General features: G+C 44.4%; 2 protein-coding genes across 4 annotated transcripts in view; one reads left to right on the forward strand and one right to left on the reverse strand.

Moving 5' to 3' along the window:
- SGTA (small glutamine rich tetratricopeptide repeat containing alpha) overlaps positions 1 to 6358 on the reverse strand; it is a 40590-nt gene extending 34232 nt beyond the window's left edge. Inside the window, exons 1-5 of the mRNA XM_029613182.1 lie at positions 6229 to 6358; positions 2804 to 2956; positions 2220 to 2323; positions 2006 to 2090; positions 1384 to 1483 (exon numbers count right to left, since the gene is read on the reverse strand). Of these exons, the coding sequence (XP_029469042.1) occupies positions 1384 to 1483; positions 2006 to 2090; positions 2220 to 2323; positions 2804 to 2900 (386 nt within the window). The 5' untranslated portion in view covers positions 2901 to 2956; positions 6229 to 6358. The remainder of the gene's footprint in view (positions 1 to 1383; positions 1484 to 2005; positions 2091 to 2219; positions 2324 to 2803; positions 2957 to 6228) is intronic.
- Positions 6311 to 27906, forward strand: part of THOP1 (thimet oligopeptidase 1) — a 41770-nt gene continuing 20174 nt past the window's right edge. Inside the window, exons 1-5 of one of the 3 annotated variants that reach the window (XM_029613180.1) lie at positions 6311 to 6428; positions 7516 to 7707; positions 9068 to 9216; positions 9714 to 9821; positions 22805 to 22907. In XM_029613180.1, coding sequence (XP_029469040.1) covers positions 6371 to 6428; positions 7516 to 7707; positions 9068 to 9216; positions 9714 to 9821; positions 22805 to 22907 — 610 coding nt within the window. In that variant the 5' untranslated portion in view covers positions 6311 to 6370. Of the gene's footprint in view, positions 6429 to 6582; positions 6716 to 6761; positions 6891 to 7515; positions 7708 to 9067; positions 9217 to 9713; positions 9822 to 22804; positions 22908 to 27906 lie in introns of those variants that run through there. The other 2 variants (XM_029613181.1, XM_029613179.1) reach the window with 2 other exon arrangements.

Raw genomic sequence — 27906 nt, forward strand, 5'->3', positions numbered from 1 at the left:
GATTATTAATTCTAAAAGATTCACACAAAAAATATATCATGTTATATTATCAATTATTCCAAAGGAAAAAGGCAGTCCTGATGCAACATAAAAGGTTAACTGTTAGGTGCACTGAGCCACAGCAGATAGCTTAGTGGTCAGAGCAGTGGGATATGAACCAGGAGACTAGGATTCAAGTCCCACTGTCGCTCCTTGTGACTTTATCCTCCATTGCCTCAGGTACAAACTTAGGGGGTCATTTTCAAAGGTATCGCACGCGAAAAGTCCCTTTTCGCATGCGATAGCAATTGGGGGGCGAAGTCGGGATGGCGAGGGGGTAGACTCAGCGATAAGGTTACTAACCTTATTGCCACCTTATCGTTGCCAGTAGCGCGTGCCCAATAGCACCACCTTTCACGGTAGCGCTATTGGGTGCGAAAGCCAGCAGCAAAAACACCGCGGTGGTGCGAAGGCTGCCGGCTTTCGCAGGCCCGACCCCCGTTTTCACTGGATTCACCATTCTGCGTTAGAATGGTGAATCCATGCATTAGATTGTAAGCCCTCTGGGGATAGGGAAATACCTACAGTACTATAATATAATCTGCTTTGAAGTGCTAAAAAAAAAAAAAAAAAAGTGCGAAAAACAGAATATAAAAACCTAAAAAAAATCTTTGGAAGGAGCACAGACTGCAGCACTCAAAGGTCAAGAACTGGGCTTTAAAGAGACCCTTTGGTGCAAGACATTGTTGCATTATAATGCAAAATTTCCAAAGAGGTGCTTCAGATCCTACATCATCAAAATCCTAATACAAATGCCAAGAATCCTAGAGGATTTGGATTCTGCAGTAGAACTTGTGAAGAGAATCCTTAGCACAAAAATCAGTGGATATGACATGTAAATCATTGTGCAGCCTCAGAGGTATCCTGTAGATCTCATTCTTGCATCCCTAGACCTTGCTTTAATTCAAGAGCATTGCTTTCTTGCATATTTTACATTACAGTTTATGAAATGCAATGGTCGATTGCTCAGATCTGCCTCTGAGAATTATCTACAGTTTTGCAGTGTTATGGGATCAGGAAGGATTATTCTTCTGTGGCTCCTTGCTCTGCTCCCTAGGGGTGTGTAATCTCATACATCTCTGAAACACCTTTGGATTTAATTCAGCACAGTACATCTTGTAAACTGCTGATTTCTGAAAGCAGTTTGGTTTCAGAGTTATTAAAGGAAATTACTGTATGAAGGGATTAGGCCAATAAAAGTAGTAAACTAAACAATCTTAGTCTTAACAAGATTACAGGAAACATAAAAAAAGATGGAAGACCTGTCAGAACAGCAATCCGGGTTTCAATAAATGTTTTATGCGCCACAAACCAACATCAAGAAAACTGAACATACATCCATACCTGTTACAAAAGTACACGGCATTGGTGGGGTTTAGATCTAAAGCTTTTGTGTAGAACGATACAGCACCTTCAAAATTTTCTAACTTCATTTGTTCATTTCCTACAGAAAGAAACATAAATGTAATGATGACCGAGCAGTACAAGTTTAGGTTGTTTCTCAAAAACTCTCCTTCTTATGAGATTGGGCAGTTCCTTTCCAGAGCAAATGCACAGTGCTCACAAACAGACGCTCTTTTATGGAGCAGGTTCTCCCAAGTAATTATCGAGCAGAGAGAGGAAAATTTAGCTGTGCACTACAATACAAGAACTCAGTAAAATGTCCAGCTTCACACTAAGCTTTTAGCTTTTAATCCGAGAACCTGCAGCGAGAAACAATCAGGGAGCTGCCATTGTGAGCGCAACCGGTCTCCATCTCAAATTGCACAAAGCATTCATATTTATGAGCTGAAAACACTTTCTACACAGCAGTTGAGGGGGAAGTCAGGATTTCTAATTCCACTTGGATTACTGAACTCTGCTACTTGGGCAATGCAGTACATGCTGTGCATTACATAATATTTAGTTTTATAGGACAATACGGCAGTGGGAGAACGTGAGCTTGGGCACTTCTGACATGCTATACCTTCTGTCTTCAACCTCTCAGCTTCAGCGGCATCGCTGTCTGATGGAGAGTTCATTTGAGAGTTCACTGTGACACTGGGAATTTCCTTATGGGGAAAAGAAAAAAAGTTGTTGCTCAGCTGGAGGTTCCCTCTGCTACTGCACAACTACAGGTCCTGCAAAACTAATTTGACCTTTATTACTGGAAGAACGTTAGCAGTGTAGAAATTTCATACCTTTAGGGTGGCTGCAGCAAAAATCTCAGGGAGTGTTTTGGAGACGGCTAAATTGCGATCTTCCATAGAAACCCCAAATGCTGTCTCCAGACACTGGATTGCAACTGGGGAGAGAAAGCTTGGTATGCTTTATTGATCTATAAGAAGCATATGACTGTCTATATTATTCACTTGTTTCATAGAGCAGTCTTTTTTGTAGTTTTCTTGACCACAGATTGCTCATGAGTGCTTTTTTTTTCTGCTTTTGCATTTTTGCTACATTAGGCTATAGATTATTTTGTCCCTTTTTGTGTCTTGTCAAAGCATAAATGGCAGTAATCAAATTAGGATTAAAATGTTTTGTTACAAGTACGGTTAATCAATTAATTTTAAAAAAACAGGATATAGCATATTCTCTAGCCAACTCCAACACATAAGTAAACTTCACCGCTGCCCCCTTCCGCCTGACGGCTCAGACCCCAACCACATCCAGAATGTCCTGCTCTGAAATTTCAAGGCTTTTGACATTTTTGAGCCCAGCATGTTCTTTATTTGGCAGTTATTAGCCTGAAAATGAGATATTTCACTAATGGACAACTACCTACCTTCCAAACTCTCCTGTGCGTCTGGGGACAGATCACCGTGGCTTAACTGATCATGTAAAAAGTGGATGATAGAATATGCCAGACATTTCTTCTCCATTGTGTCTGTATTGTCACTGCAGTGTTAATTCCTGGGAAAGCACTCCAAGAACTGAACTACAAACAGCAACACAAAGGTCAACTTATTCAATAACTGCAGAGGACCATCCGACCACACTGACAGGAGAAAAGCCACCCCTATCCCCACATAAAAATAATTATCCCCAGGCAGGAGGGGGAGCTTTAAACACACCGACAGCAGCAGTCCTCATTCATTCCGATCAGATTTGTTTTTCAGGAAAACATTGGTGTGGCAATTTTTACAGGCAAGCACACAAGCAAACATTCAAACACCAACACATAGGAGAAAAATCACCTCCTTGCAGCAAGGGTAGCTGGGAACTCTTTAAAAACAAGAGAGTTTGTTTGGGTTTTTGGTTTTTTTTTTTAGCAAACAAAAAAATATATATATTTTTCCATGCCTGTAGATTTTATGGAAGATATCTGAGTTTGGAGGAGGAAGATTTAACAACTTCATCTATTCATGTAAAATCTTCTATTTTCTTTTGGATGGCTTTAAAAAAAAACACATACACACACTGCCCTGCAGGGAGATCAGCTGCCATGTCTAGACTTTGTTGATGGCACAAAGCACTTCAGGACACACCACACTGTTACACTAACACACATTGTTAATTATTACTTTTCCTATATTTGTTACTTTCTCATTTATTCTAATGCTGCTTGAATTTTTCTATAACCTTATTTACAATGTAACTGAATGCTAAATATGTAAACCGTTGTGATCTACCACTGGAACGATGGTATATAAAAAAAACAAATAAAAAATAAATAAATCTCTGATATCAAACATACAGATAATTTTATAACATCACACATAAGACATCAAATATGTGTATAACTTCTAGCATAAGCACATAAATCTACCTGCACAAGTTACACCTGCTAAAATGTCTGCACAGATTTTTCATAAAAATGTGTGTATGTTTGAAAATCAAGAAGTGTGCACACGAGCTCAAATCCCTCCCCGCCTCTGTTCAATATCGGCAAACTTACACATAAACAAGACATACACCGTAAGTTTACCTGCATATCAAGTGGGAAACAGGCAGGCCTTTCATTTTTTTTTTTAATAAAAAATCAGATATTCCAATTCCTGCCAAATCGCCACTGGTTAAGTTATTCTATGTCATCGCAGAGAATGCTCTTGCTCATATCCAAGCTCCCTGTACCATCCTAAATGATGGAACCCTCAATAAAAAAAAAAACAAAACCCTGACAATCTCAAAATCCTATCCGGTTAGTACCACTCTAATTTCTCTCTCAAATATTGAGGGCCCGGCCCCTTTCAAAGATCTAAATACCAGAGTCAAATTTTAAACTGCAACTAGGTCACAGTTAGAAGCCAATGTAACAAGTAAAGCATTTTATCCACCGAAGTTCTTTTTGAACAGTCTAACATTATTCTGCCATGTTTTGAGCAATTTGTAATCTACGCATGAAACAATGTGGTAACCCAACTAATAATCCATTTCAATAGTCCAGATGAAAGATAAATACAGTTGGTGGTTCCATTAGATAGAGATTTGATAGGTGGTGTTCAAAATGTTAATTCTAATATGATGGTTATTGTACTTTGCTTATGTCAAAATCTTTTGGCTTTGAATCCATCTAAAACAGTCATTAACAATAGGCCCTGGAAAGGCTGTGATATTCTCTCTGAATATTGAGGTGGACTCTGTTAAACTTACCCGATTTGAAAAGATAAGAGATCTCTGGATTTCTTGGAAGTTGACAACCCTTCTACATCTGTGGAAAGACTATGCCCCTGCATCTAACCCTTTGGGGAAGTAGGAATGGTGTAGGGGTAGATGTGTGGTGCATTCCCTCCCCTTTCCTCTCTCTTGATTCTTCCTTTCCCTCACTCACCTTCTCACAATGCCTCTCTTCCCTTTTTGGTCCTCCAGGGCCCCAAAAAGAAACACATCAATCCTGTCCTAGCAAAACTTCATTGGTTACCCATTGTATGGCAAGTTAAATTTATAATTTTATGTATTCTTTAGGGCAATTCATGGGAACAGGCTGGTATACCTGGACTAAATGAGCATATTCCTTCTCGGTTGCTGTGGTTGAGGTGGAGAGAGAATTTGTTTCCCTTCAGAGACAGTTGGCTGACATGTCAGTGGGTGAATAGGGGGTGCCATAAGGCTCCCAGTTGGCATCCTTGTTGTTTAATATTTTCTTGCAATCATTACAAGGGGGTGATTTGATCACTAGAATGCAGGGGTATCTTTTTGTTGATGATCTAGTGCATATATGACCAGTTTAAAATTATTCGAATTGACAAATGGTCATAACTTCCTCAATATTCTTAAACTTCCCATATACCAATTGAATAGTCCTAGACATATGCACTTCTCCCCCACACTCAGAATCCAAATAAATTCCTAGATATTACTAACATTACGTGCCACATCCCTGTCTTCCCTCCATCCCCCAGAACTTCTCTCCTTTACCAGCATTTCAAATCACTGAAAGAGACAGACATGCTTCCCCCCCCCCCCCCCAAACAAACTCTAAGGAGTCTATTCCCCCTGACGCCTCAGTGATTTGAAATATTCTATGTGGATGTTCTCTTGAAAAGTTTGTGGATCCCTGCTTTATGACAATCAGAAGCCAGACATGTGAAACAATTTACAAGATGCAGTGTAGCTGTTCAGAATTAATAAGGATATATTAAGAGTTGCTGAAAAGCTTTATGGTATATGCTTCCAATCCAAACAAGAATCAGAATGAAATAGCAGAGGAAGAATATAATGCCCATCTAGTCTGCCCATTTACCCTTCCCACTGAAGCAGTGCAGATGCCACCTAACCTCCAGTTTAATCTTCATTACTTTGTAACTAAGGATCCCCTGTTTATCCCATTCTTTTTGGAATTTCAATACCGCTTTGGTCCCTGAAATCTCCTTTTGCAAGCCATTTCTTGCTGCTATTATTCTTTCAATGAAGATACATTCTTTAGTTACTCCTAATTATAACACCTTAGAACTTCCTATCATTGACCCCCTGTTCTATAACCATATTTCTGAAGAAAAATGTTTTTTTTTTACATTATATGCTCATGTGAGGAATGACATCAGAAAATCTCTATCACATATCGGAAGAAGGGGGCAACATCCTGTACAAGGCAGCAAAATGAGTGAAAGGGAAGGAGACAGGGCGCACCCAATGCTAAGCGACAGAAGAAGGAGAAAACCCAACACTACTCAGCCATGAAAAGGAGGAAACTGCAGAACACCCAGTACCATGCTACAAAACGAGGGTCTCATTGGCCTACAACATTCAACGAGATCAGTCACTACTTACCCACACATCCGACACTTAACAACGGGACCAGATGTGCAGAAGCACGCCGCTACCACGGCGCATGCTTAGACCACGCCGAACCGGAAGACTATATCACTGAATCTACAGGAAGTAACGTCATCACACCGCCGGCTGTCAGCTTATGTTCTGCAGCATTTTACACTGTTGCCAGATTGGGCCACATATTCCCCCATTGTGCGGTAAAAATATTTTTGTGCGGGTTGAGCTAGTTTTGGGCTGGGTGACTGGTCAACTGATTGTTAGCAATTCTCTATGTTGCCGTCATCAGCTTTTTTTCTTTGCCTCGGGCAGCCAGCAGTCGCAGAATGATGACTCACAGGCAGTAGCCAACCAGAGGAGACAGAACAGCAGGGTGGATGCAGAAGGCGGAAAAAAAGAGGAAGGTGCATGCAGTCACAGAGTAATGACTCATGGGCAGCAGCCAATCAGAAGTGACAGGAAAAAAAAAGCAGGGTGGATGCAGAAGGTGGGGACGAGCTCCGCAGTTATGCGCATGTGAAAGAGAGCGACGCTTCTGACGGAAAGTGAGAGGGTCAAAAAGGTTTTTCCGAAGGGTAGAGTAAGCGGAAGCATGGCACCTGCGGCTACCGGGAGCAGAGAGCAGGGAACAGGGAGTGTAGCCAGGATGGACGTGCCTGCGGGTATGAGGTGTTATGGCTGGACAGCGTTTATTTTGAAGTTCTTATTCTTACTTGTACTCACATTCATATACACGTTTTCGTACATATTCTTATATACGTTCAAATTTATGTTTACACCCTCTCATATTCACACGCTCATACTTTGTGTTGTTTTAACCTTCCTTTCACAACCTATCATTCTGTTGTAGCTTCTAGCTTTATATCCTCTTTCAGCTGGGGCCTTTAGTTATATGATGACTCAAAATGAAGGTAGGGCCTAGAGCTGCTTCTCTTATGGAAGTAATAGTTCTTTATTAGTGGAGAAACATCGAAGGACTTATTCCAGAGTTGTGTCGTCATAGGATCAGTCTCAATTCCTGTTCTACTACAGGGAGGTTCGAGGGGTGAAATACGTGAAAAGAACTTAAAACAAAGTCCATTCTATTGTATTTTTCGCAAGTAATACAGTCTTCACAAACTCATGAAAGTGGGAAGTGTGTCATCCTGATTTGTACTCCTTTTTTTATTCTTGCTTTTTAGAAGTATATATAATGGCACTACATCATATGCATGCTTTATTCTCAATTATGAGTAAATCTCAAAGTTTTTTGAAAAAATGATACAAGACATTTATTTTCACTTACAGATATCCAGTCTTGCAAGGCAGCAGTGAACCGACTAAGATGGGACTTGACAGCAGAACAAATTACAGCAATGACCACAGAGCTTATACAGAAATGCAAAGAGATGTATGACAAGGTGGGATCCCAGGACCTTAGTACTGTCTCCTATGAAAATACCTTGAAAGTTCTTGCTGATATGGAGGTGGATTACACAGGTGAGTGAAAATTCAACTCTGCTGTCAGTTACTTCTGTGCTAGTCTGAGGTGGGTGGGTGAATAGTGGAAAAAAGGTGTTTCTGACCTGTTGCAGCCATTGTACAGGGTTTCAGAAAGTCTGAAAATGAAAGGATTCTGTATTATTTGTTTTTGTTTTTATTTATCTTTTTTAAGCAGAATTTTCAAATAAGAGTAAAACAGATTAACAGTGGATTTGGTGTGCTCGATTATACAGTCTAGGTCCACAAAGTATATGTTGAAAATTGAATTATCATTTGAACTACACAGATTATTAAGTAATATTCAAATATTTAATTCCATACTGAAAAATGCATACCAAGATTTCCAAATCTTGTAGTGCTATAGAAATACATAATAGTAGTGGTAGTTTTAAGTTTTGACTTGTATCCTTGTATTCCTGCATCCATGATCTAAGCTTTTTTTCCCTCTTTTATAAGAACAGAAGCATCCTTCTATTTTAATTCACACCTTCTAGCTAAAGTAAAATAAAAATAGCTTCTGTATTGTTACTGCTTTGTTCAAGGTACTGGGTACATTTTAATTCATTTGGCTTGATATCATAATACATACTTTCATTAAGATTCCTTTATATTAGGTGATTAGATTCCCTGTTATGTAACATGTTTACTGATCTGTGATTTTATATGTAATTGGCATGTCACATGCCCTGAGTGCTCCCAGCAATTTAACATGTTATAACAATTTGAAATAATGGTAACAATATGAAGAGGGTTACAGGACATATTATATTATTGATTGTCAAGTTCATCTTTCCCCCCATCCAGCCATCACTGGATGCTATAGAGATGGCCACAGTAGTACCTCTTCTTTTTTTGTGTTTCCTACCTTGTTTGCCGTTACTTCCACAACCCTCGATAACTTGAAATTAGTGAGATGTGACTATATAATAAATATGTGCCTTGCAGAGAGGTGTTAGCTGGCTGCTTGACCTATTATAATTCTGCTTTGGAATCAAACAAAAAAATTCTGGGTTTTTTTTTTCTATTTTCTATCCCAGATTGATAAATAATGCTTTATGGACTTCTCCTCCAAAGACTTTTCCAAACCTTTTTTAAAGCCAGCTGTGCTGTCTGTACCACATCCTCTAGCAATGAATTCCAATGTCTGGGAAGCAGACTGTAGCAGTAGGTAAGGCTCAGCATTGTCCTACTGTGCAGAGCAGCAGCACTTCATTATTCAAGCAGCTGGAAACTGGTGCAAATGTTATCCACTCACCTAGACTGTATGTGTTAACTGACATGCACAGTGTCCATGGCCCAGCTGAAACCCTTTGTTTATACCACTAGCTCAAACTTATCCTGTCTCCTAATGTTTCAGTTCAGAGGAACATGTTGGATTTCCCTCAGCATGTCTCCCCTTACAAGGATGTCCGTACTGCAAGCACAGAAGCTGACAAAAAGCTATCTGAGTTTGATGTGGAGATGAGCATGAGACAAGATGTGTATCAAAGAATTGAGGAGTTGCAGGTTAGTGCCAGTAAAGGCTGGGCCCTGCAATGGGCAGGAAGCCTAGCTAATTCTGGTCTTTAAGGGGAAAATTTTGAATAGCCCACATTGTTGCAAGGTAAGTACTCATTTTATTATTTCTGAAGGCAGTCAGTTGTGAGTGAAAAAAACACCCTTACATATGATGATCAAATCTATGTGTGGTATTTCCTCTCCTAACCTAAACATATTCTTGGGAATGCCTCCTTTTAATCCAGCTAAATTTACACATGTTCTAAAAACCCATATGTGCTTTTAAGCACTCCCAGAAGGGACCTTTTTCAACCAGGGAAATCTGCTTGATTAAATCCCTTTGAAAATTATCCTCATATTCTTTCTAAGCAAAATTAGTTTATCATTTAATCACTTTTGCCTTGTATGTGGGGAGTGACTAGGATGGTAAGAGGGGAGGGGTGATAAAAGTGCAGCATAGGAGCTTTTCGTCAGATTGCTTATTTCTAACCATGGATTTATTACAGAAAATCCTGACTACAGATTCTGTCAGGCCAGAAGCCAAGAGATACCTTGAGAGATTAATCAAACTGGGCAAGAGAAATGGGTTGAACCTCCCTTCAGAAACACAGGAGGTGAGATTTTCTTTCTGCCTTAAATGTTATGCTTTAAATTGAGAGTGTGAAAAATGTTGCATGAATGCATAGACATGAGAGAATTGTTTCTGGGCTGATGGCTGCTTCCATGGCTAATACCTTCTAACTCACACATGTCCCTTTCTCATTATTTTCTTCCAGAACTCAATAACAAAGTAAGCTATTGAAACAAGACAAACATGTAGGAAGAAATTTTCTGAGCATTGCCTTCTGAATTTTCTCCATTGACAAGTAGGGCTGAATTAGCCATGGCACATGAGCGATGACATCTGGCAGCGCTGAATGGTTCCTTCTGTCTTAGTTCATAGAGCTTTTGCTCTACTGAGCATGTGCAAGAGTTGCCGCTTAAGTCCCTTTTAGTATTTTTTTTTTTTTTTTTCCATCTGAGCATCAGCTTGGATGTGTACCCTCTCAAATTTTCTTTTCTTAGCGTCCAGTCAGATAACCCACATGTTCTGGATTCATGTACCTCTACCGCAGATGGCGATGGAGCAAATTGACTTCACAGTACATAGACCCCTGAAGTGACATCAGCCTGCCAGTATTCTCTGTCTCCAGCAGATGGTGGATGTGCATCTCCCTACTGGGGATTGCTTCATTTTGAAAAATGAGTTTCCCTGTATGAACCAGGATCAGTCCAAACCGTGGGATATGTCCCCCTTCCAGCAGATGAAGTCAGAGCAAAAACTGAGAGGGTGGTCCCTCATGACTGGTACACCCTCTGTAAACCTTCAGTATTTCTCTGACTCCAGCAGATTCGGGTTGCACCTTCAGTTCTCTTGTTTTCTTTCTGTGAGAATAGTCTTTGATTTATTTCTCCTGTTTTCTTATTAACACTTTTTACTTGGATGGATCTAAAAAAAAAAAAAAAGAAAGGCAAAGGCTTTTCATTGTAGCTTTGCTCTACTTTCTATGGGCTGTCCTGCTGCAGGCTTGCAGGCAGAGCTTTAATTCAGTGACAGATCTGTCATCTTTTGTATTTATTGCTGTATCATTTTGGGGGTAAGTTTTGTTAACTTTCCTTTTACAGGGCTGTTAAAGTTAGTCAGGCAGCGCTGGACTTTGATTTCTTTCCTGCTATCGAAGGTTTTCGGAGGTCTGGGTTCCAAGCCCTTCTTTACTTGCCTCCATGCCGCGGCTGACGGGATGCAGCGCCTATGGGGAGCCCGGATCGCGGCTTTCCCGGGACAGTCTATGTGCTTGGTGCCTCCCCGGCGGGGAGGGCACCTCGAGCCCTAGAGGGCGGTCTGGTTCGCGCGCAAATGCGCGCTAGGCTCTGAGGAGGTCAGCCCCGTTCCCGTCCAACGCGGGAACGGTGGTCATCTTGGATCCACTACTTGCTGCTCCAGCGCTGCCTCCCGGGGATTCAGAACCGGATGGACCTCATTCTCCTCCGGTTCTCTTTCCGGCGCACCTCCCCGATGCAGAGCTGCCCTCAGAGGATCCTCCCCTGGAGCCTTTTTCCACAGAATTTATTGTGCTGATGCATGGGGCTTATTTAGCAAGGCTCAGCCATCACCAGGATGAGGTTTTGTCTCCCCCTCCTCCTAAAGTGGTCGGTCTAGGGGAACTCCCGGATGTGGCAGGGGGGGCCTCGGGGATCGGTATCGGCACGGCCCAGTACCGCATCAGTATTTTTGACCCTGCCACTCCAGTGGCCCCTTCGGGATCCTCTAGGGTTCAGCTGGTTGCCCATCTAACCGGTCCTGACCCTCCACTCCCGACGGAACCTGCAGTGGACCCTGATCCAGATAACCCGATGCCCTCAGCGTAAGTCGAAGGGGATGTTCCTCGGGTTCTATGCCTTTTCCAGAGCGATGAGATGGTTCCGCTTATCTCACATGTCCTGGCTGGATTATTGAGGCCCCCCAGGAGGCTCCTGCCACCAGCACTGCACCAAAGAGAGGGGATCCCATCCTACCAGGGCTCAAGCCACCTTCAAAGACTTCCCTTTTCATCCTATGCTTCTCCAATTGCTGTCCAGGGGGTGCGGAGGCCTCTCTGTGGGTTGGCAGAGTGATGGACAAACTGTATCCACTCCCCGAGAAGTCCCTGGAAGTGAGGAGTCCCTGGAACTACTTAAGGTACCGAAGGTGGGTGCGTCGGTATCAGCAGTCACGGCTAGGACACTTATTCCTGTGACTGGAGGAGCAGCCCTCAGGGATTTGCAGGACCGCAAACTTGAGGTGTATTTGAAGAGAGTGTTTGAGGCGTCCGCCTTGGGAGTTCAGGCTGCTGTTTGTAGCTCCCAGATGCAGCGTGCATGACTCCGGTGGGTCCAACAACTACTCGGGACTCAGGACCTGCCTCCAGGGGAGGCACAACAGGCAGAAAGGCTAGAAGCCGTCATAGAGTATGGTGTGGGCACACTGTATGATCTTCTCCGGGTGCTGGCCAGGTCTATGGTTTCCGTAGTCTCAGATCAGCGCCTCCTCTTGCTCAGGACCAGGTCCGTGGATTCCTCCTCCTAGTCTCAACTCTGCTCCCCCTTCCCTTCAAGGGTAAGTTGTTGTTTAGAGAGGAGATGGAGCAACTTATTAAGTCGCTCGGGGAGCTTAAGGTACTTAGGTTACTGGAAGATCGTTCTCGGAGATCCAGAACGTACAGCTCCGCTCAGAACCGTTTCAGAGGACAACGGTGCTCCTGCCAGGTGCAGCCAGTGCCCCACAGGCCGCCCTCGTCTAGATCGCAGTCCTGGTCTCATTCCTTTTAGGGATGAAGATCAGCCCGAGACACCCTCGCCCAAGGGACTGCCACTACATCTTCACAATGAAACATTGCCGGCCCACTCTTGGATTCCCCGGATAGGAGGACGCATGTCGCTCTTCTACGAGGAGTGGGTCACAATCACCTCAGACCAGGGTGTCCTGGATATTCTACAGAGGCAGGTTTGTCTTTTCTCCGTGCGGACTAAGGAAACAGGGCGCAGTACGTCAAACGCTAGACCGCTTCCTGGATCTGGGAGCAATTCTTCCAGTGCCACTACCGGACCAAGGACTCGGCCATTATTCCGTCTACTTCGTAGCCCCCAAGCAAGAAGGCTCCTTCCGGCCGATCCTGGATCTCAAGGTGGTCAACAGGACGCTCAAGATACCACACTTCAGGATGGAAACTCTGCGCTCAGGGATTGCTGCGGTGCACCGGGGAGAGTTCCTGGCAACCTTGTACTTGACTGAGGCTTATCTTCATATCCCCATCCTGAAGGAGCATCGGTGCTTCCTTTGCTTCAAGATTTTGGGACAGCACTTCCAGTTCCAGGCCCTGCCATTCGGCCTGTCAACCACTCCTCGCACCTTTACCAGGGTGATGGTAGTGGTGGCGGCGGCCCTGAGGAAGGAAGGGATCCTGGTCCCTCGACTTTCTGGGAGCTCATTTCGACATCAAAGTAGGCACAGGCTCTCTTCGTCTGGAGCGGGCCCAATCGCTCCTTGCTCAGGTTCAGCGTTTTCGGGACCTCCGACTTACCACAGCCTGGGACTATCTCCAGTTGCTAGGTTCCATGGCCTCCATGACAGATGTTGTGCCTTGGGCCTTTGTCCACATGCATCCCTTACAAAGAGCATTACTCTCCCGTTGGAAGCCGGTATCTCAGGAATTTCAGACTCCTCTGCCAATACCTCCCCTACCCAAGGACAACCTGACCTGGTGGCTTGACCTGGATCATTTGTTTCGAGGAGTAGAGCTTGAGGTTCCACAATGGGTACTCATTACAACAGACTCCAGCCTTACCGGCTGGGACCAGTGTGCGGTCGGCACTCGACGCAGGGTCAGTGGACACCAGAACAGGCAACATGGCCAATCCACCGTCTAGAAACAAGAGCAGTCCATCTTGCGCTGCAGCATTTTCTGCCCCTAGTACAAGGCTGAGCAGTCTGGATCCTCTCTGACAATGCCACAACTGTAGCGTACATCAATCGTCAAGGAGGAACAAGAAGTCTCCATGTGACTCGGGAGACGAACAAGCTGATGCCGTGGGCAGAACTCCACCTGTCTCATCTGGTGGCGTCTCACATTGCAGGGGTGGACAATGTTCAGGCGGATTTTTTTTAAGTCGCCAATGCTTAGATCCCGGAGAATGGGAACTGTCCCAGGAGGCAGTGGCACTGCTTGTCACGCGATGGGAGACTCCCCATCTGGATCTGATGGCCACGCAAAGGCTCCGTGCTTTTTCAGCCGCAGAAGGGAGCACGAAGCAGCAGGCTTCTATGCCCTAGCCCTCCCATGGCCGAGGTACATCCTACATTCTGTGTTCCTGCCTTGGCCCCTGGTGGGAAGAGAGCTCCGAAGAATAGAGGGTCACCAGGGGCCGTGATCCTCGTGGCTCCAGAGTGGCCTCATCAGCTGTGGTTTGCAGACTTAGTCAACCTAGCAGTGGACTGCCCGCTGCACCTGGGGCATCTGTCGAACCTCCTATGGCAGGGACCAGTATTTTTGACCAGGTAGATCGCTTCTGTCTAGCAGCCTGGCTTTTGGAACGGTGCTGGCTGAGGAGACGAGGGTATCCAGCAGCGGTTATCTCCACTCTTCTCAAGGCTAGGAAGCCTTCCACTCCATGTCCTATGTCCGAGCTTGCTGCCAGTTCTCACATCTCTCTCCACAGCGTGCAACCATAGCCCAGATCTACAGCGAGGGCTGGAGAGGGGTTTAGCCTACAATTTTCTCTGAGTTCCGGTGGCAGACTTAGGTGCTCCAGTTCCTTATCGGGATGGCCCTCCTCTTGAGACACACCCGGACGTGGTCCGGTTCTTGAAGGGAGTAAAGCATGTGAAACACCAATTCGCAATTTATGGCTCTCGGGGAGTTTTTGATTTTGATCCTTTGTATTCTTGGCAGGCTGCCCTTTGAACCGATGTAGAGCGCTAACCTCAAGGACCTGACTCTTAAGACAGTTTCCTTGGTTGCCATCTGTTCCGCTCGCGGAATCTTGGAGCTGCAGGCCTTGTCATGTAGAGAGCCTTTTCTATGCTCTACGGATCCCGGAGTATATTCTGATATCGTACCATCTTTCCTTCCAAAGGTGGTCTTGTCTTTTCATCTGAATCAGTTGGTGGAACTGCCATCATTCCAGGCTGAGGATTCCAAGGAGCTCCGGCTCCTAGATGTCAAGCGAGTCCTCCTTCTTCTATATCTGGAGGTTACTAACGACTTCCGCTTATCAGATCATCTTTTTGTCTTCTGGAGTGGTCCCAAGAAGGAGCACTAGGCTTCAAAGACCACCATTGCCCGATGGATGAAGGAAGCAATCTCTACCGTGTACAATGGCGTGGGGCGTTAGTCCCCAGATGGTATTAAAGCTCATTCTCTCCGAGCTCAAGCAGCTTCCTGGGCAGAAAGCCAAGCGATCTCTCCGCAGGAATTTTGCCGAGCGGCCACTTGGAAGTCTTTGTGCACTTTGCTCACTATCGCTTGAATCTGCAATCAACGACCTCTGGTTCTTTTGGGGCTCAGGTCATTCGAGCTGGGAAATCAGTGGCCCACCCTATTTAAGGGACGCTTTGGTACGTCCCACGGTCTGAACTGATCCTGGTACGTACAGGGAAAAGAAAATTATTTCCTTACCTGCTAAATTTTCGTTCCTGTAATACCATGGATCAGTCCAGACGCCCACCCTAAGGATTTTGGGTTTTTTTCTTTGTGATAATCCTTCAGCTCGACTGTAATCATTTCAGAACCTGTTTGGGACTGACTGAGAGTTCACATTGCAAGTTTGCCTATTCAGATTTACAGTTTGATGTTCAAGTTAGTTGCTATTCATTTTTGTATTGATCCATCCAAGGGGTTTTTATTTGTTGCTTGGATATTCTTAATACTGAAGGTTTACAGAGGGCGCACCAGTTATCAGGGACCGCCCTCTCAGTTTTTGCTCTGACTCCATCTGCTGGAAGGGGGTCATAACCCACGGTCTGGACTGATCCATGGTACTACAGGAACGAAAATTAGCAGGTAAGGAAATAATTTTCTTATTAAGGATATTACATTCGCCCTGCTCTCTTGTGGTGATACCAAAAGGTCCCTCCCCAGTTGAGAATTCCTGAGGAGATTGCCGTGGTCCCTCTGAGTGCCTTGTTCTGGTAGCTGGTTTTTCCAGTTGGCATGGATTTAGCTGCTTAAGCGGCTGAAAGGCAGCGGGTGCAGGAAGCCAAGTGTGGCGGTGGTGGCATTTGCCCTCTCCCCCTGCAGCCGGAGACAGTCTCTGTACTCAGCCAGGTAAGGCTGAGTTCAAGTTTAAAAACAAAAAAAATAATTTTTACAGAGAAGTAAAAGGAGGCTTTTGTAGCATAGGGCTTCCTCCGTTTTCCCAGTCTGCGTGCTCGGCGCAGTGTTCTGATGTTCGTCCTGCTCCATGGGAGGTCAAGGGAAGTGGGCATCCTCTGTAGGCTAGGCCCCGCTCTGAGGCTTTTTTGCTGTGCGCCGCGTGGTAGGCTGCAACAGCATTTTGCACGCTTTCTTAGGCTGCCCTCTACAGGATAGTCGTTTCAGCATGTGCATCTAGCTGTGCATCTGGTTTTTGGATGCTTAGTCGAGCCTTGCATTGTGTGTCTAAGTTAAGTGGCGCCTTAAGTGGCTGCACACTTACTTTATTTATTTATTTAACATTTTTTATATACCGGGGTTCTAGTAACAATGTTACTAATCACTTCGGTTTACATATAACATTTAAATGACTTAACATGAGAGTCTTACAGCGAAACAAGGAAAGGAGGAACTTGGGTAAATTAAATTAACACATTATGAAATACAAAAATTTTAAATAGTAGTTTTATTGTGTGCTTAAATTGTTTTACGGCGCTTATTTTTGGGACTCCTAAGTTTTGGACACCTAAGCATTGGGACGCCTAGGAGTGAGATGCCTAAGTGTTCAACATCTAATTTTTGTATTTTTGGACATACGAAAAAAAAAAGCTAGACGGTGCTTCCGGCCGCCACTCAAGCGCACTGTTGGTCACAAATCACCTATGCCTAAGAAACCTAAGTGCCTTTCTCATTGCACTGCCTATCATATTCAGGCATCTCAGCCAGGAGGGCCTGCTAACTTGTGCCAGCGCTGTTTGGAGGCTCAGGGAAAGTTGTCTTCCTCTGATTTCACAAAGCCTGATTCTTCCCAGCCGGATATAGGCCTGGATACAGACGGCTCAGGTGACTTTGGAACTCCCCTAACTGGTTCCTCAGCAGCGGATGGTAGCTCAGTGAGTAAGCCTCAAGTACTTCCTGGATTGGATGCTTCTACCTTTTTGCGGGTGGAGTTATTCCAGGGATTGCAATCCTTTCTCTAGGCACAATCTTCAGCCCTCTCTAACACTCCCAGAGCAGAGTCACAGGTAGGAACTTTGCCGGGACCGACTATTAAGCACCAGAGTACTGCTAGAGCAGCAGTGGGACTTCCCGATGGAGGTCAGTATGGCACGGATGATGACGCCGATCCTGACTCCCTTGAGGGTGCTGAAATTCCTCCAGGATTAGAACCGTAAAGAACTATGCTACGGTTCTTTCATTAAGATAGAAACATAGAAATGACGGCAGAAAAAGACCAAACGGTCCATCCGGTCTGCTCAGCAAGCTCATGGTAGCATCAAAAGTATCAGTCTTATTGGTCAAGGGCATCAATAGCTGCATCAGCAAGTTACCCCCACTCCTACTTGTTTTTCCAGATCCCAAAATCAGTGTTCTCGTTGGCTGCTGTCTAAGTCTAATTCAACCCCCCCCCCCTTTTTTTTTCCCCTGCTGTTAAAGCAAAGAGCAATATTGGAGCTGCACCATCAGTATGAAGGCCCACCGGCCAAGGGTAGCAACCACCACACAGCAAGTTATCCCCATTCACTTCCTTCTTCATTTCCATACTTTAGTCCCTAGGGATCCACTGTGTTTATCCCATGCCCATTTGAAATCTTTCACTGTTTCTGTCTTCACCACCTCCTCCAGAAGGGCATTCCAGGCATCTACATGCTCTCTGTGAAGAAATATTTCCTGATGTTGGTTCTGAGTCATCCGCCCTGGAATTTCATTTTGTGGTCCCCTAGTTCTACTAATTTCTTTCCAAGAGAGAAGGTTTGTGCATCATTAAACCCTTTCAGGTATCTGAAGGTCTGTATCGTATCTCTCCTGCACCTCCTCTCCTTCGTGGTATACATATTTAGGTCCTTCAACCTCTCCTGCCAGCTCGGATTTCCCAGACCTTGAAAATGCTCGGAGTTCCTGGGGCAGATGCTGTGACTGAGCCAAAGAAAAATCCCATTTCCTAGCGTGTAGCAGATGGACTCAGGACCACTGGGTATAGTGTACTCCTGATAGCAGTTGGAGACGGATCAGATTTCAATTTGATGTTAGCCCCTAGTACATATACCCCTGCAGGAAGCGCAGCTCTTCAGTATTTTCCGTCTCCATAGCAGTTAGGGACTATCTGCACGCTCTCACAGCGTTAGAACAAAATCAACGGAGAAAACCCAAATTCGGAAAAAAACCTACCTCTGAAGACGAGCCCTGCTCTCCTGCGATGATACCCTCGGGTCCCTCCCCCAGTTGAGAATTCCCGAGGTGATTTCCGTGGTCCCTTGGAGGTGAGTCTTTGGTCCGGCGGCCAAATCGCAGGTGCGGCTGAGAGGCAGCGGGTGCACCCTCGAGAGCGACGGTGAAGGTATTTGCCCTCTCCCCCTGCAGCCGGAGACTGCCCAGAACGAAACCGGGAAGCGCCGAAGACAAGGTAAGGTAGAAATGTTAGGAATTACTAGGAAGGGAATGGTGAATAAAACAGAGGATGTCATAATGCCTCTGTATCACTCCATGGTGAGACCACACCTTGAATTCTGTGTATAATTCTGGTCACTGCATCACAAAAAAGATATAGTTGCGATGGAGAAGGTACAGAGAAGGGCAACCAAAATGATAAAGGGGATGGAAAATCTCCCCTATGAGGAAAGGCTTAAGAGGTTAGGGCTGTTCAGCTTGGAGAAGAGACGGCTGAGGGGGGATATGATAGAGGTCTTTAAGATCATGAACGAGTAGATGTGACTCTGTTATTTACACTTTCAAATAATAGGATTAGGGGGCATTCCATGAAGTTAGCAAGTAGCACATTTAAGACTAATCAGAGAAAGTTCTTTTTCGCTCAATGCACAATTAAGCTCTGGAATTTGTTGCCAGAGGATGTGGTTAGTGAGTTAGTGTAGCTGGGTTCAAAAAAGGTTTGGATAAGTTCTTGAAGTCCATTAACTGCTATTAATCAAGTTTACTTAGGGAATAGCCATTGCTATTAATTGCATCAGTAGCATGGGATCTTCTTAGTGTTTGGGTAATTGCCAGGTTCTTGTGGCCTGGTTTGGCCTCTATTGGAAACAGGATGCTGGGCTTGATGGACCCTTGGTCTGACCCAGCATGGCAATTTCTTATGTTCTTATGAGGTGACCTTCTCAGTCGCCTACTTCATCACTGGGGTCCTGAATCTGTGTCCTTTCTCTCCTCATATGGATCAACAGGAATCCCCACTGACTCTGAGGCTTGGAACATTTGTCTCTACCTGAGGCCCTCTCCTATTCCAGATTTCTAGATACAGTGGATAAGGTACTAGGCATCAACGTCTGCAAGGACAAGGATTCTTGAATAAAAGTCTTCAGTCGTCTCCAGATTCTAAACACCCTGGAGCTGGCAGCTATAACAATCTATTTGATCCTGCAAGAATTACAGAGGGGAATGTGGGAGAACCCAATTTCTTATGCCCCAGTAGTTAGGAAATTGGATTTAGAGTCCAGAAACTCTGAGGTTTGGGGTAGTACAGCTACCTCCCGAATCAGTTATGGTGGAGTCAGTGTTAAAATGAGCAAAGAACACAAGGATTCTTTTCCAACACTTCATCAGAAAAAGATCCCAAGCTGCTGGACAGTTTTGGAAAAAGGTATTTGAGTTCCATGCTTAATGCATGCATTTCTGCATACCAGTTTTGCGTGGTGCTCGTGTGTTCGGAAACTTGAAACCTCTCCTTGCCATAGGCAAGGGCACCTCTACAAACTTGCAGCTGCTTCTGGATGTGGAAGAGTGAATATGTTGTCTTATTTGACCAGTTTATGGAGCGTACTCCGCCTTGGTCTCCATCGGAGCACACCAAATGACTTTAAGAACCTGCAATTTGCACGACAGTGTCCATGATAAGCTAGCAGACATTCCCTGCCTAGGATATCGCCTCTTCAGAGGCAAACTCTGAGAAACAGTTGCTCAAATCAAGGAGCAATCACTGCTCTGATCAACTGCTAGGCGGCCCTACTTCACTTTTTAAGCAGTCATACTTTCAAAGAAATCCTTCCTGGCAATTCCAGCCATGGTATGCTCCTCCTCTGCTTCTGCAGCAACAGCAACTTCTGGCTCAAGGCCCACAGTGCAAAAAGCACCAACCAAAACCTGGCCCAAATTTGTGATCGGCCTCCAGACCCAGTGCTTGTCCTGTCTGGTAGGTGGTAGAATTTATTGTTACCTGGAGAAATGGCCCAAGATCACGAAAGTGCTAGTTGTTCTGTTGGCAGTTCATAGAATAATCACTAACCCGCCTCAACTCCCAGTGGTACCAGTCAGTTCATCCCCTTGACAACTTTAGTGAACGTTTTTCAGGAAATGAAGCAAGACCTTCACTGCTGGCTAGACCCTCACATCTTACTGGGGGGGGGAGGGGCAGCACCCCTCTGTCTCCTACCTCATCAGGTGACGTTAGTGACAGATGCTTCCAAAAGGGGATAGGGAGTCTATACGGGTCCCTTTCAAACACCAAGGGACTTAGTTATTACTGGAAAGATGGTTTCAGATCAATCTGCTGGAACCAAGTAAACAGACATGCTATAAATGCATTCTTACATCTCCTCGAGGGAAAGAGATTTCTCATTCAGACTGACATACAAGTCCCATGTTTTATATCAGTAAGCAAGGAGGCACAGGGTTATGGACTCTGCCAAGAGGCAATAAAATATACGAATGAGTGTGCAACCACCACATTGTTCTACAAGCAATCTACCTTCCATGGATCTCCAATCCATTAGCAGATGGCTTCAGCAAAGTGTTTTCCATCACAAATGGTCCCTACACTAGTCAGTGGCCAAATAGTCTGTTTTCCTCTGACACATAGAGGTCAATTGAGGGAGCACCCCTCAATTGACCTCTATGTGTTAGAGGAAAACAGAAAAGTGGAAAGATTTTGATCCATTCTTCCCAGAGCTCAGGTCTTCTCAGGACGCATTTCTGCTCATCTGGAATGCAGATCTCACATATGCTGTTCCGCTGATAGCCAAGACATGCAAAAAGCACTCGAGGACTGGATCCGCACAGCATGGCTCAGACAAGTGTGGTTTGCATAGTGGGGGAGTAGCCTGGTGATTAGTGCAACAGGCTATGAACCAGGGAAGCCAGGGTTCAAATCCCACTGCCACTTCTTGAGATCCTGGGCAAGTCACTTTACCCTCCATTATCTCGAGTACATTTTTCCCGTAGAGATAGAATGGGAGAAAAGCGTAGTAAATCAGGCTCTTAGATTGTAAGCCCTGTGGGGAAAGAGAACTACCTATAGCACCTGAATGTAATCTGCTTTGAAATGCCGAAAAGCAGAATATAAATAAAGACATAAAGGTCCATCAATCCCTCTGATCTCTCTAGGAGCCCATTTGTCCTTTGATTCAAGATGGAGATTGTCTGTCTGTCTGTATCATCCGAAGCTTCCCTCTCTCAGCTTGACAGCCTGGATGTTGAGCGCTTGTTCATTGTTTCACTTTCCTTACCCGAGGAAGTAATTGCTTCACTTTCCTTCTGCCAGGAAACCTTTCACTAGAAGAGCTTACAGATTCAAAGGGAAATGATTCTTGTCCTGGTGTCAACAAATCTCCCTGGACCTTTTTACATGTAAACCGTGAGAGCTGCTCCAATACTTGCTTTATCTTCAGTGATGGTTTATCTCTGTGGTATAGCAGCCTGCTATGTTCAGACAGAGGGTAAACCGATCTCTACCCATCCTTTGGTGTGCAAGCTTATAAAAAGCTCATGGCATACTAAACTCCCAGTGGCCAAGCAACCTGTTCCATGGGACCTTAATGTTCTAGCACAGCATATGAAGTCACTTTTTGAGCCAATGGAGTCTGCCAGATGCACATGAAGGTAAAAAAGCCATTCATTCCTTAGACTATAAAAGAGCTTTCACTTAGTACAGGAAGAGAACACGACCACATCATCAAACCTTGTAACTATTTGTCTCTTATGATCCTAACTGGCTGGGCATAGCAGTGGCCAAACGTACATTGTCTAACTGGCTAGCACATGAATCACATTTTGTTATAAACTAGCGGGCCTAAAGATTACAGGCTGTCAAGGCTCATCAAGTGAGAGCCATGACTGCATCAGTGTCTCATCTATGAGCTGTGCCTTTTGAAGAAATTTGCAAAGCTGCAACTTGGTTTTCAATGCACACCTTCACATCCCATTATTGTCCGGACAATCAATCAAGAAGCAAAGGTAAATTTGGACAAGCAGTTTGCATAGTCTGGTCACTCAGTAATTACTTTCTGTGCTGGGATCCACATTGCCCATTCAATAAATGCTCTGCTGCAGCCCTTGGCTAATTCAATCTTGCTGGTTGATGGAAAAGCAAGCTTGCTTACCGTAATTGGTGTTCTCCCATAGACAGCAGGATGAATAAGTCTTGCTGAATACATGCTCTCCTCCCTGGAGCGTCAACTATCTAGCTAGTCTTAGCTCTAAAATTGATAAAGGGGCTCATGAAGCAATGCCCAAATGGGAACTCCTGCACATGCTCAGTAGAGTGAAGTTGTATGAGCTAATGGAGAAGGGTCCATTCTGTGCCATCCAATGTCACCTATGTATCATGGATAATTTATTCTGCTGTCTATGGAGAACACCATTTACATTAAGCAAACTTGCTTTATCCTATGAATTGAAAATGTGGCATTGAATTAGGTTTGTTTTTTGTTTTGTTTTTTTAGAAAATTAAAAACATTAAGAAGAAGCTGAGCAACCTATGCATTGATTTTAACAAGAACTTGAATGAAGACACCACTTTTCTGGCTTTCTCCAAGGAGAACTTAGGTAAGACCCAGATAATCTAGAAAATATTTTCTTCTATGCCTCAAACCCCCCCCTTCCCCCGTTTGTTTTTTTTTGTTTTTTTTTTTTAATATATTCTGCTTTTTAGCACTTTCCTGTCCCCAGAGGGCTCATAATCTAATAGGGTCATTCATCATTTTTTCATTTCATTTATTAAAATTTATTGATCGCCTACCACAGGGAGGCCTAGGCGATTTACAACATTAACATACATAATAAAAACATAAAAATAACAAATACAATAACACACGAATTGCATATGTTTCACAGAATTAGACAATCTCATGTAAATAAATTGAATAATCAATCACCCAAAGTATGTAACAGAATCCTCACATCTGTAAAGGTATTTCTTCTGCTGGCAGCACTCTAGAGCAGCGGTTCTCAACCGGTGCGTCGCGACACACTAGTGTGTCGCCAAGCACCGGCAGGTGTGTCGCGTGTCTCCCGGTCCCTCCCGCTGATCGTTCTTCCCTGCTGCCGTTGCCGCCAGGCTATCAGCACGTTCAAGCCCAGCGGGGAACGGCAGCGGTGCAAAAAAAAAAAAGCTGCGGCATCCGCAGCTGGCCTTTTCTTCTTCCCGCCCCTGCATTCCCCCCCGGACCCGGAACAGGAAGTGGTGCGCGGGAAGAAGAAAGGCCGTGCCGCAAGAGAACCCACGCCTCGCGCGCCATCACGGCACACGTGGGGAAGCGCTGCTGCTGCCGTATGGCCAACCGGTCTTCCTGTTCGGGGGGGGGAGCGGAAGCGCCGCGTGCAGCTTCTGCTTCCTCCCCCCAATGCAGGAAGATCAGCTGCCTCTCCTGCTGCCACCCGTTCTCCTGCTATCTTCGGGCGTCGGGCCGTATGGTCTGCCGATCTTCCTGCTTGGGGGGGGGGGGGAAGGAGGGAGGAAGCAGACGTTGTGCGCTGCGCTTCCGCTACCCCCCCCCCCCCCCCCCCGACAGGAAGTTCGGACGCCCGAAGATAGCAGGAGTCCGGTGGCAGCAGGAGAGGCAGCTGATCTTCCTGCTCTGGGGAAGAAAGCGGAAGGGAAAGGAGAGAGCAGCATGAGCCTCCCGCGATCGATGGAATTCTTCCTTCTTGGCCTGCGGGGGCTGGAGGAGCAGCTACCGTTTGTGCTGGGGGGGGGGGGGGAAGTGAGTGACAGAAAGAGAGAGAAGCAGCCAGCCAGCCTGTGTGTAAGTGAGAGAATGTGTGTGATTGAGAGCCAGTGTGTAAGTGAGAGAATGTATTTGATCGAGAGTATGTGTGTGATTGAGAGAAACTGGTCAGAGAGCTGATGTATGTGTATATGTGAGAGACAATGAAAGTGACTGCTCAAGGAGATGACTGATGTGTATGTGAGAGTGTGAGACAGTCAGGGATGTGTGTGTGTGTGAGAGAGAGAGAGAGAGAAAAAGCATGGAAGTGAGAAATCTGGGTATGTGAGAAAGCATGGGAGTAAGAAGCCTGGTGTTGTGGGGGTGTATGTGAAAGAAAGCATGGGAGTGAGAAGCCTGTGTGTGTGCATGTATATGAGAGAGACTGGTTGGTAAGGTGACGGTGTGACTGGTGTGTATGTGAATGTGAGAGAGAGAATGTGATTCAGGGAATGAGAAGCCTGTGCACGTGGAGAGCGAGCATGGAAATGAGAGAGAGACTGGGTGTGTGTGTGTGTGTAACAGAGAAAGTGATTATGGGAATGAGAAGCCTGTGCATGTGAAGAGAGTGAGCATGGGAGTGAGAACCTGGGTGTGTGTGAGACACAAGCATGGGAGGGAGAAGCCTGTGTACGTAAGACAGAACATGGAAGTGGGAAGCCTGTGTGTGTGTGTATGCATGAGAGAGATCAGGTGACAGGTGTGTGTGAGAGAGAGAGAGAGAGAAAGTGATTATGGGAATGAGAAGCCTGTGGGTGAAGAGTGGGCATGGGAGTGAGAAACCTGTGTGTGTGTGTGAGACACAGCATGGGAGTGAGAAGCCTGTATATCTGAAAGAGAACATGAGAGTGGGAAGCCTATGTGTGTGTGTATATGCATGAGAGAGATCAGGTGACTGGTGTGTGTTTGCGTGTATGTGAGAGAGAGAAAGAAAGTGATTATGGGAATAAGAAGCCTGTACATGTGAAGAGTGAGCATGGGAGTGAGAAAGCTGGGAGTGTGTGAGATACAGCATGGGAGTGAGAAGCCTGTATATCTGAAAGAGAACATGGGAGTGGGAAGCCTGTGTGTGTATGCATGAGAGAGATAAGGTGACTGGTGTGTGTGTATGTGGGAGAGAAAGAAAGTGATTATGGGAATGAGAAGCCTGTGCATGTGGAGAGAACAAGCATGGGAGTGAGAGACTGGTGAGTGTATGTGAGAAAGAGAAAGTGATTATGAGAGTGAGAAGCCCATATATGTAAGTGGAACACGGGAGTGGGAAGCCTGTGTGTATGTGTGTATGGCATGAGAGAAACTGTTCAGGAAGGTGACTGGTGTGTTTGTCAAAGACTGGGAGATGATTGGTGTGTGAGAGACAGAAACTGGTCATGGGGGCATGACTGGTATGGTGTGTGTGTGTGTGTGAGAGACATGGGCCCTAAGGAAGAGGACCATGAGTATAGAGCTTAGCCACTACTGCTGCTTCTGGTGTGTGCTACAGCCTGCATGGAAGAGGAGTAGGAAAGCTGCTGGAGGGGGTAAGTAAAGGTGGCTTTTTAAGTTTATTTTTCTTGATTGACTGCTATTTTAATTATTTAATATTATGTGATGTGTCTGCTTTTTTTGAAATATTTTATTGGTGTTTGGAGAATTTTTAATAGTTTTTATGAGTTTTTAATTGTTGGATGTTATTCTGTTCATAGTTGTTGTGAAACATTTATTCTGCTTATTAGTATAGTTTTACAATTATTTCTGTGTGGGGATCTATAGCTGCTTGCTAGTTCTGTTTTCCTAATAAGAGGTGTATTGGTTTTTAGGGCCTGATTTAATATTTGTAGTGTTGCCTTTTCATAGATAGGGTTGCTCCTGTTTGAGTGTATTCCATAATACAGGTGTAACTGTGTGTTGATTAGTTTATGTGCATTACTACAGATCCTGGGAGTATGTTAGGTCGGTTCTGTGTCAGTTACAGAGATATTTTACTAGCATGTAAGTGTTTTATCAGTCTTATTTGTTGCGTTTTCTCAAGAGGACATGCATTGGTGGTAAACTGCTGTCTTTTCATAAGTAGGGCTATTGAGCCTGAAAGTAGAAGGAGTTTGAGTTGCTGTTACTGAGATGACACCAGAACCAGAATATCTTTTTTGTAGAGTGAGTTGAACGGGGAATGTCATAATTCTGCTTTACATCCATTATTGTGGATCAGGGGGGTTCCCGTGGATGCAAACTGTACATTTACATCTAGCCCTGTGACGATCATGGGTCAGTGTGTCACGCATGTGAGAACCATCTGTCAGGTGTGTCCCGACAGAAAAAAGGTTGAGAACCACTGCTCTAGAGTATGATGTATGCACGCTGGAGAAGGTGCTCTTTCAATGACTGTCTGAACTTTTTTGCATCATCCAAAGACCTGAGCTCAAATGGAATGAGATTCCATTGTGTTGGCGCAGCAATGGAAAAAGAGGTCTCACGAGTACAATATAAGTGAGCTTGTTGAACAGAAGGAACTTCTAGCAGATTCAATTAAGAAGAACGTAAGCATCTTACTGGTTTATAAATGCGTAGAAGGGCATTTAGCCAGTAAGAAGAATCTGAAATTAACAACTTAAAAACAACCATAGCTATTTTGTAAGTAATGCGTTCAGTTATTGGTAACCAATTCAGATTGTATAGGACTGGAGAAATATGATCACAACGCTTCGAATGAGATACTAGACGTGCAGCCGAATTAAGTAATAATTGTAACGAATGTAGTGTCGTTTTAGGAAGACCAATGAACAAACTGTTACAATATAATCTAAGTGAGGAAAGATGATCGCACGAGTTACAATCAGGAAATCTCAATCAAATAACAATTGCCTTAACCCTGCAATAAGGCGAAGTTTGAAAAATCCATTTTTAATAAGAGATCTAATGTGAGGACAAAAAGACAAAGTTGGGGTCAAGTAAAACTCCTAACTCCTGATGGGTTTATCTATAGTGAATGAGATGTCATCATTCCGAATTGAATCATGGGAAGGTGTACAATGAGGACAATGGATCAATACGATATTGGTCTTGTTGGTATTAAGCATAAGTTTGTTTTGTTTTAACCATCGCTTAATTGAATCTATGCACAAATGCAAGGTATCTGAAGTAATTTGCCATGACTGTTGTACCTTAATATAGAACTGAATGTCGTCCGCATAGATTTTAAATCCATCAGTAATGATGGACAACAATTTTGCAATAGGGGCCAAATAAATGTTAAATAACATAGCTGACAAGGCAGAGCCTTGTGGGACCCCAGCTTTTAATGATTGAGAAGGTGACGATTGAAAATTGAACCTGACCGTTTGAGACCGATCTGACAGATAACTTTTAAACCAAGTAAGTACTGTCCCTGATATACCGCATTCCTGCAAACGAGACAACAAAATCTGATGATCAATAGAATCAAATGCGGAAGTAATGTCAAGAGACACTAACAAAAACTGATCACCTCTATCAAGATTCCTTTTCAAAGTGCACTGGGGCTGGAATGAACATTAAATGGGATCTAACACATGTTGTGTGCATGATAAATAGCACAATGCAAGCAAGCATGCACATTTTAAATTTAGTATGCATGCGGGAGGAGTTAATGCAAATTAAGATGGCCTACTGCATTCTGCGATAGCTTAACACACACTAACGTGGGATTTAACATAAAAAATAACTACACTTTTTTTTTTTTTTTTTTTTGTGTGGACAGAAATTCAGATTTTTCCAGGCGTTTCCAGGGCTACTCAAGCCCGTCGGAAACATTTCCTTCCTTTTAAAGAAAGAGCTCTAGATATTGGCGCTAGTTTTTTCCTTAAATTTCCATGTATACGTTT

The sequence above is a fragment of the Rhinatrema bivittatum genome, chromosome 8, assembly GCF_901001135.1.
Source record: "Rhinatrema bivittatum chromosome 8, aRhiBiv1.1, whole genome shotgun sequence".
Lineage (NCBI taxonomy): Eukaryota > Metazoa > Chordata > Amphibia > Gymnophiona > Rhinatrematidae > Rhinatrema > Rhinatrema bivittatum.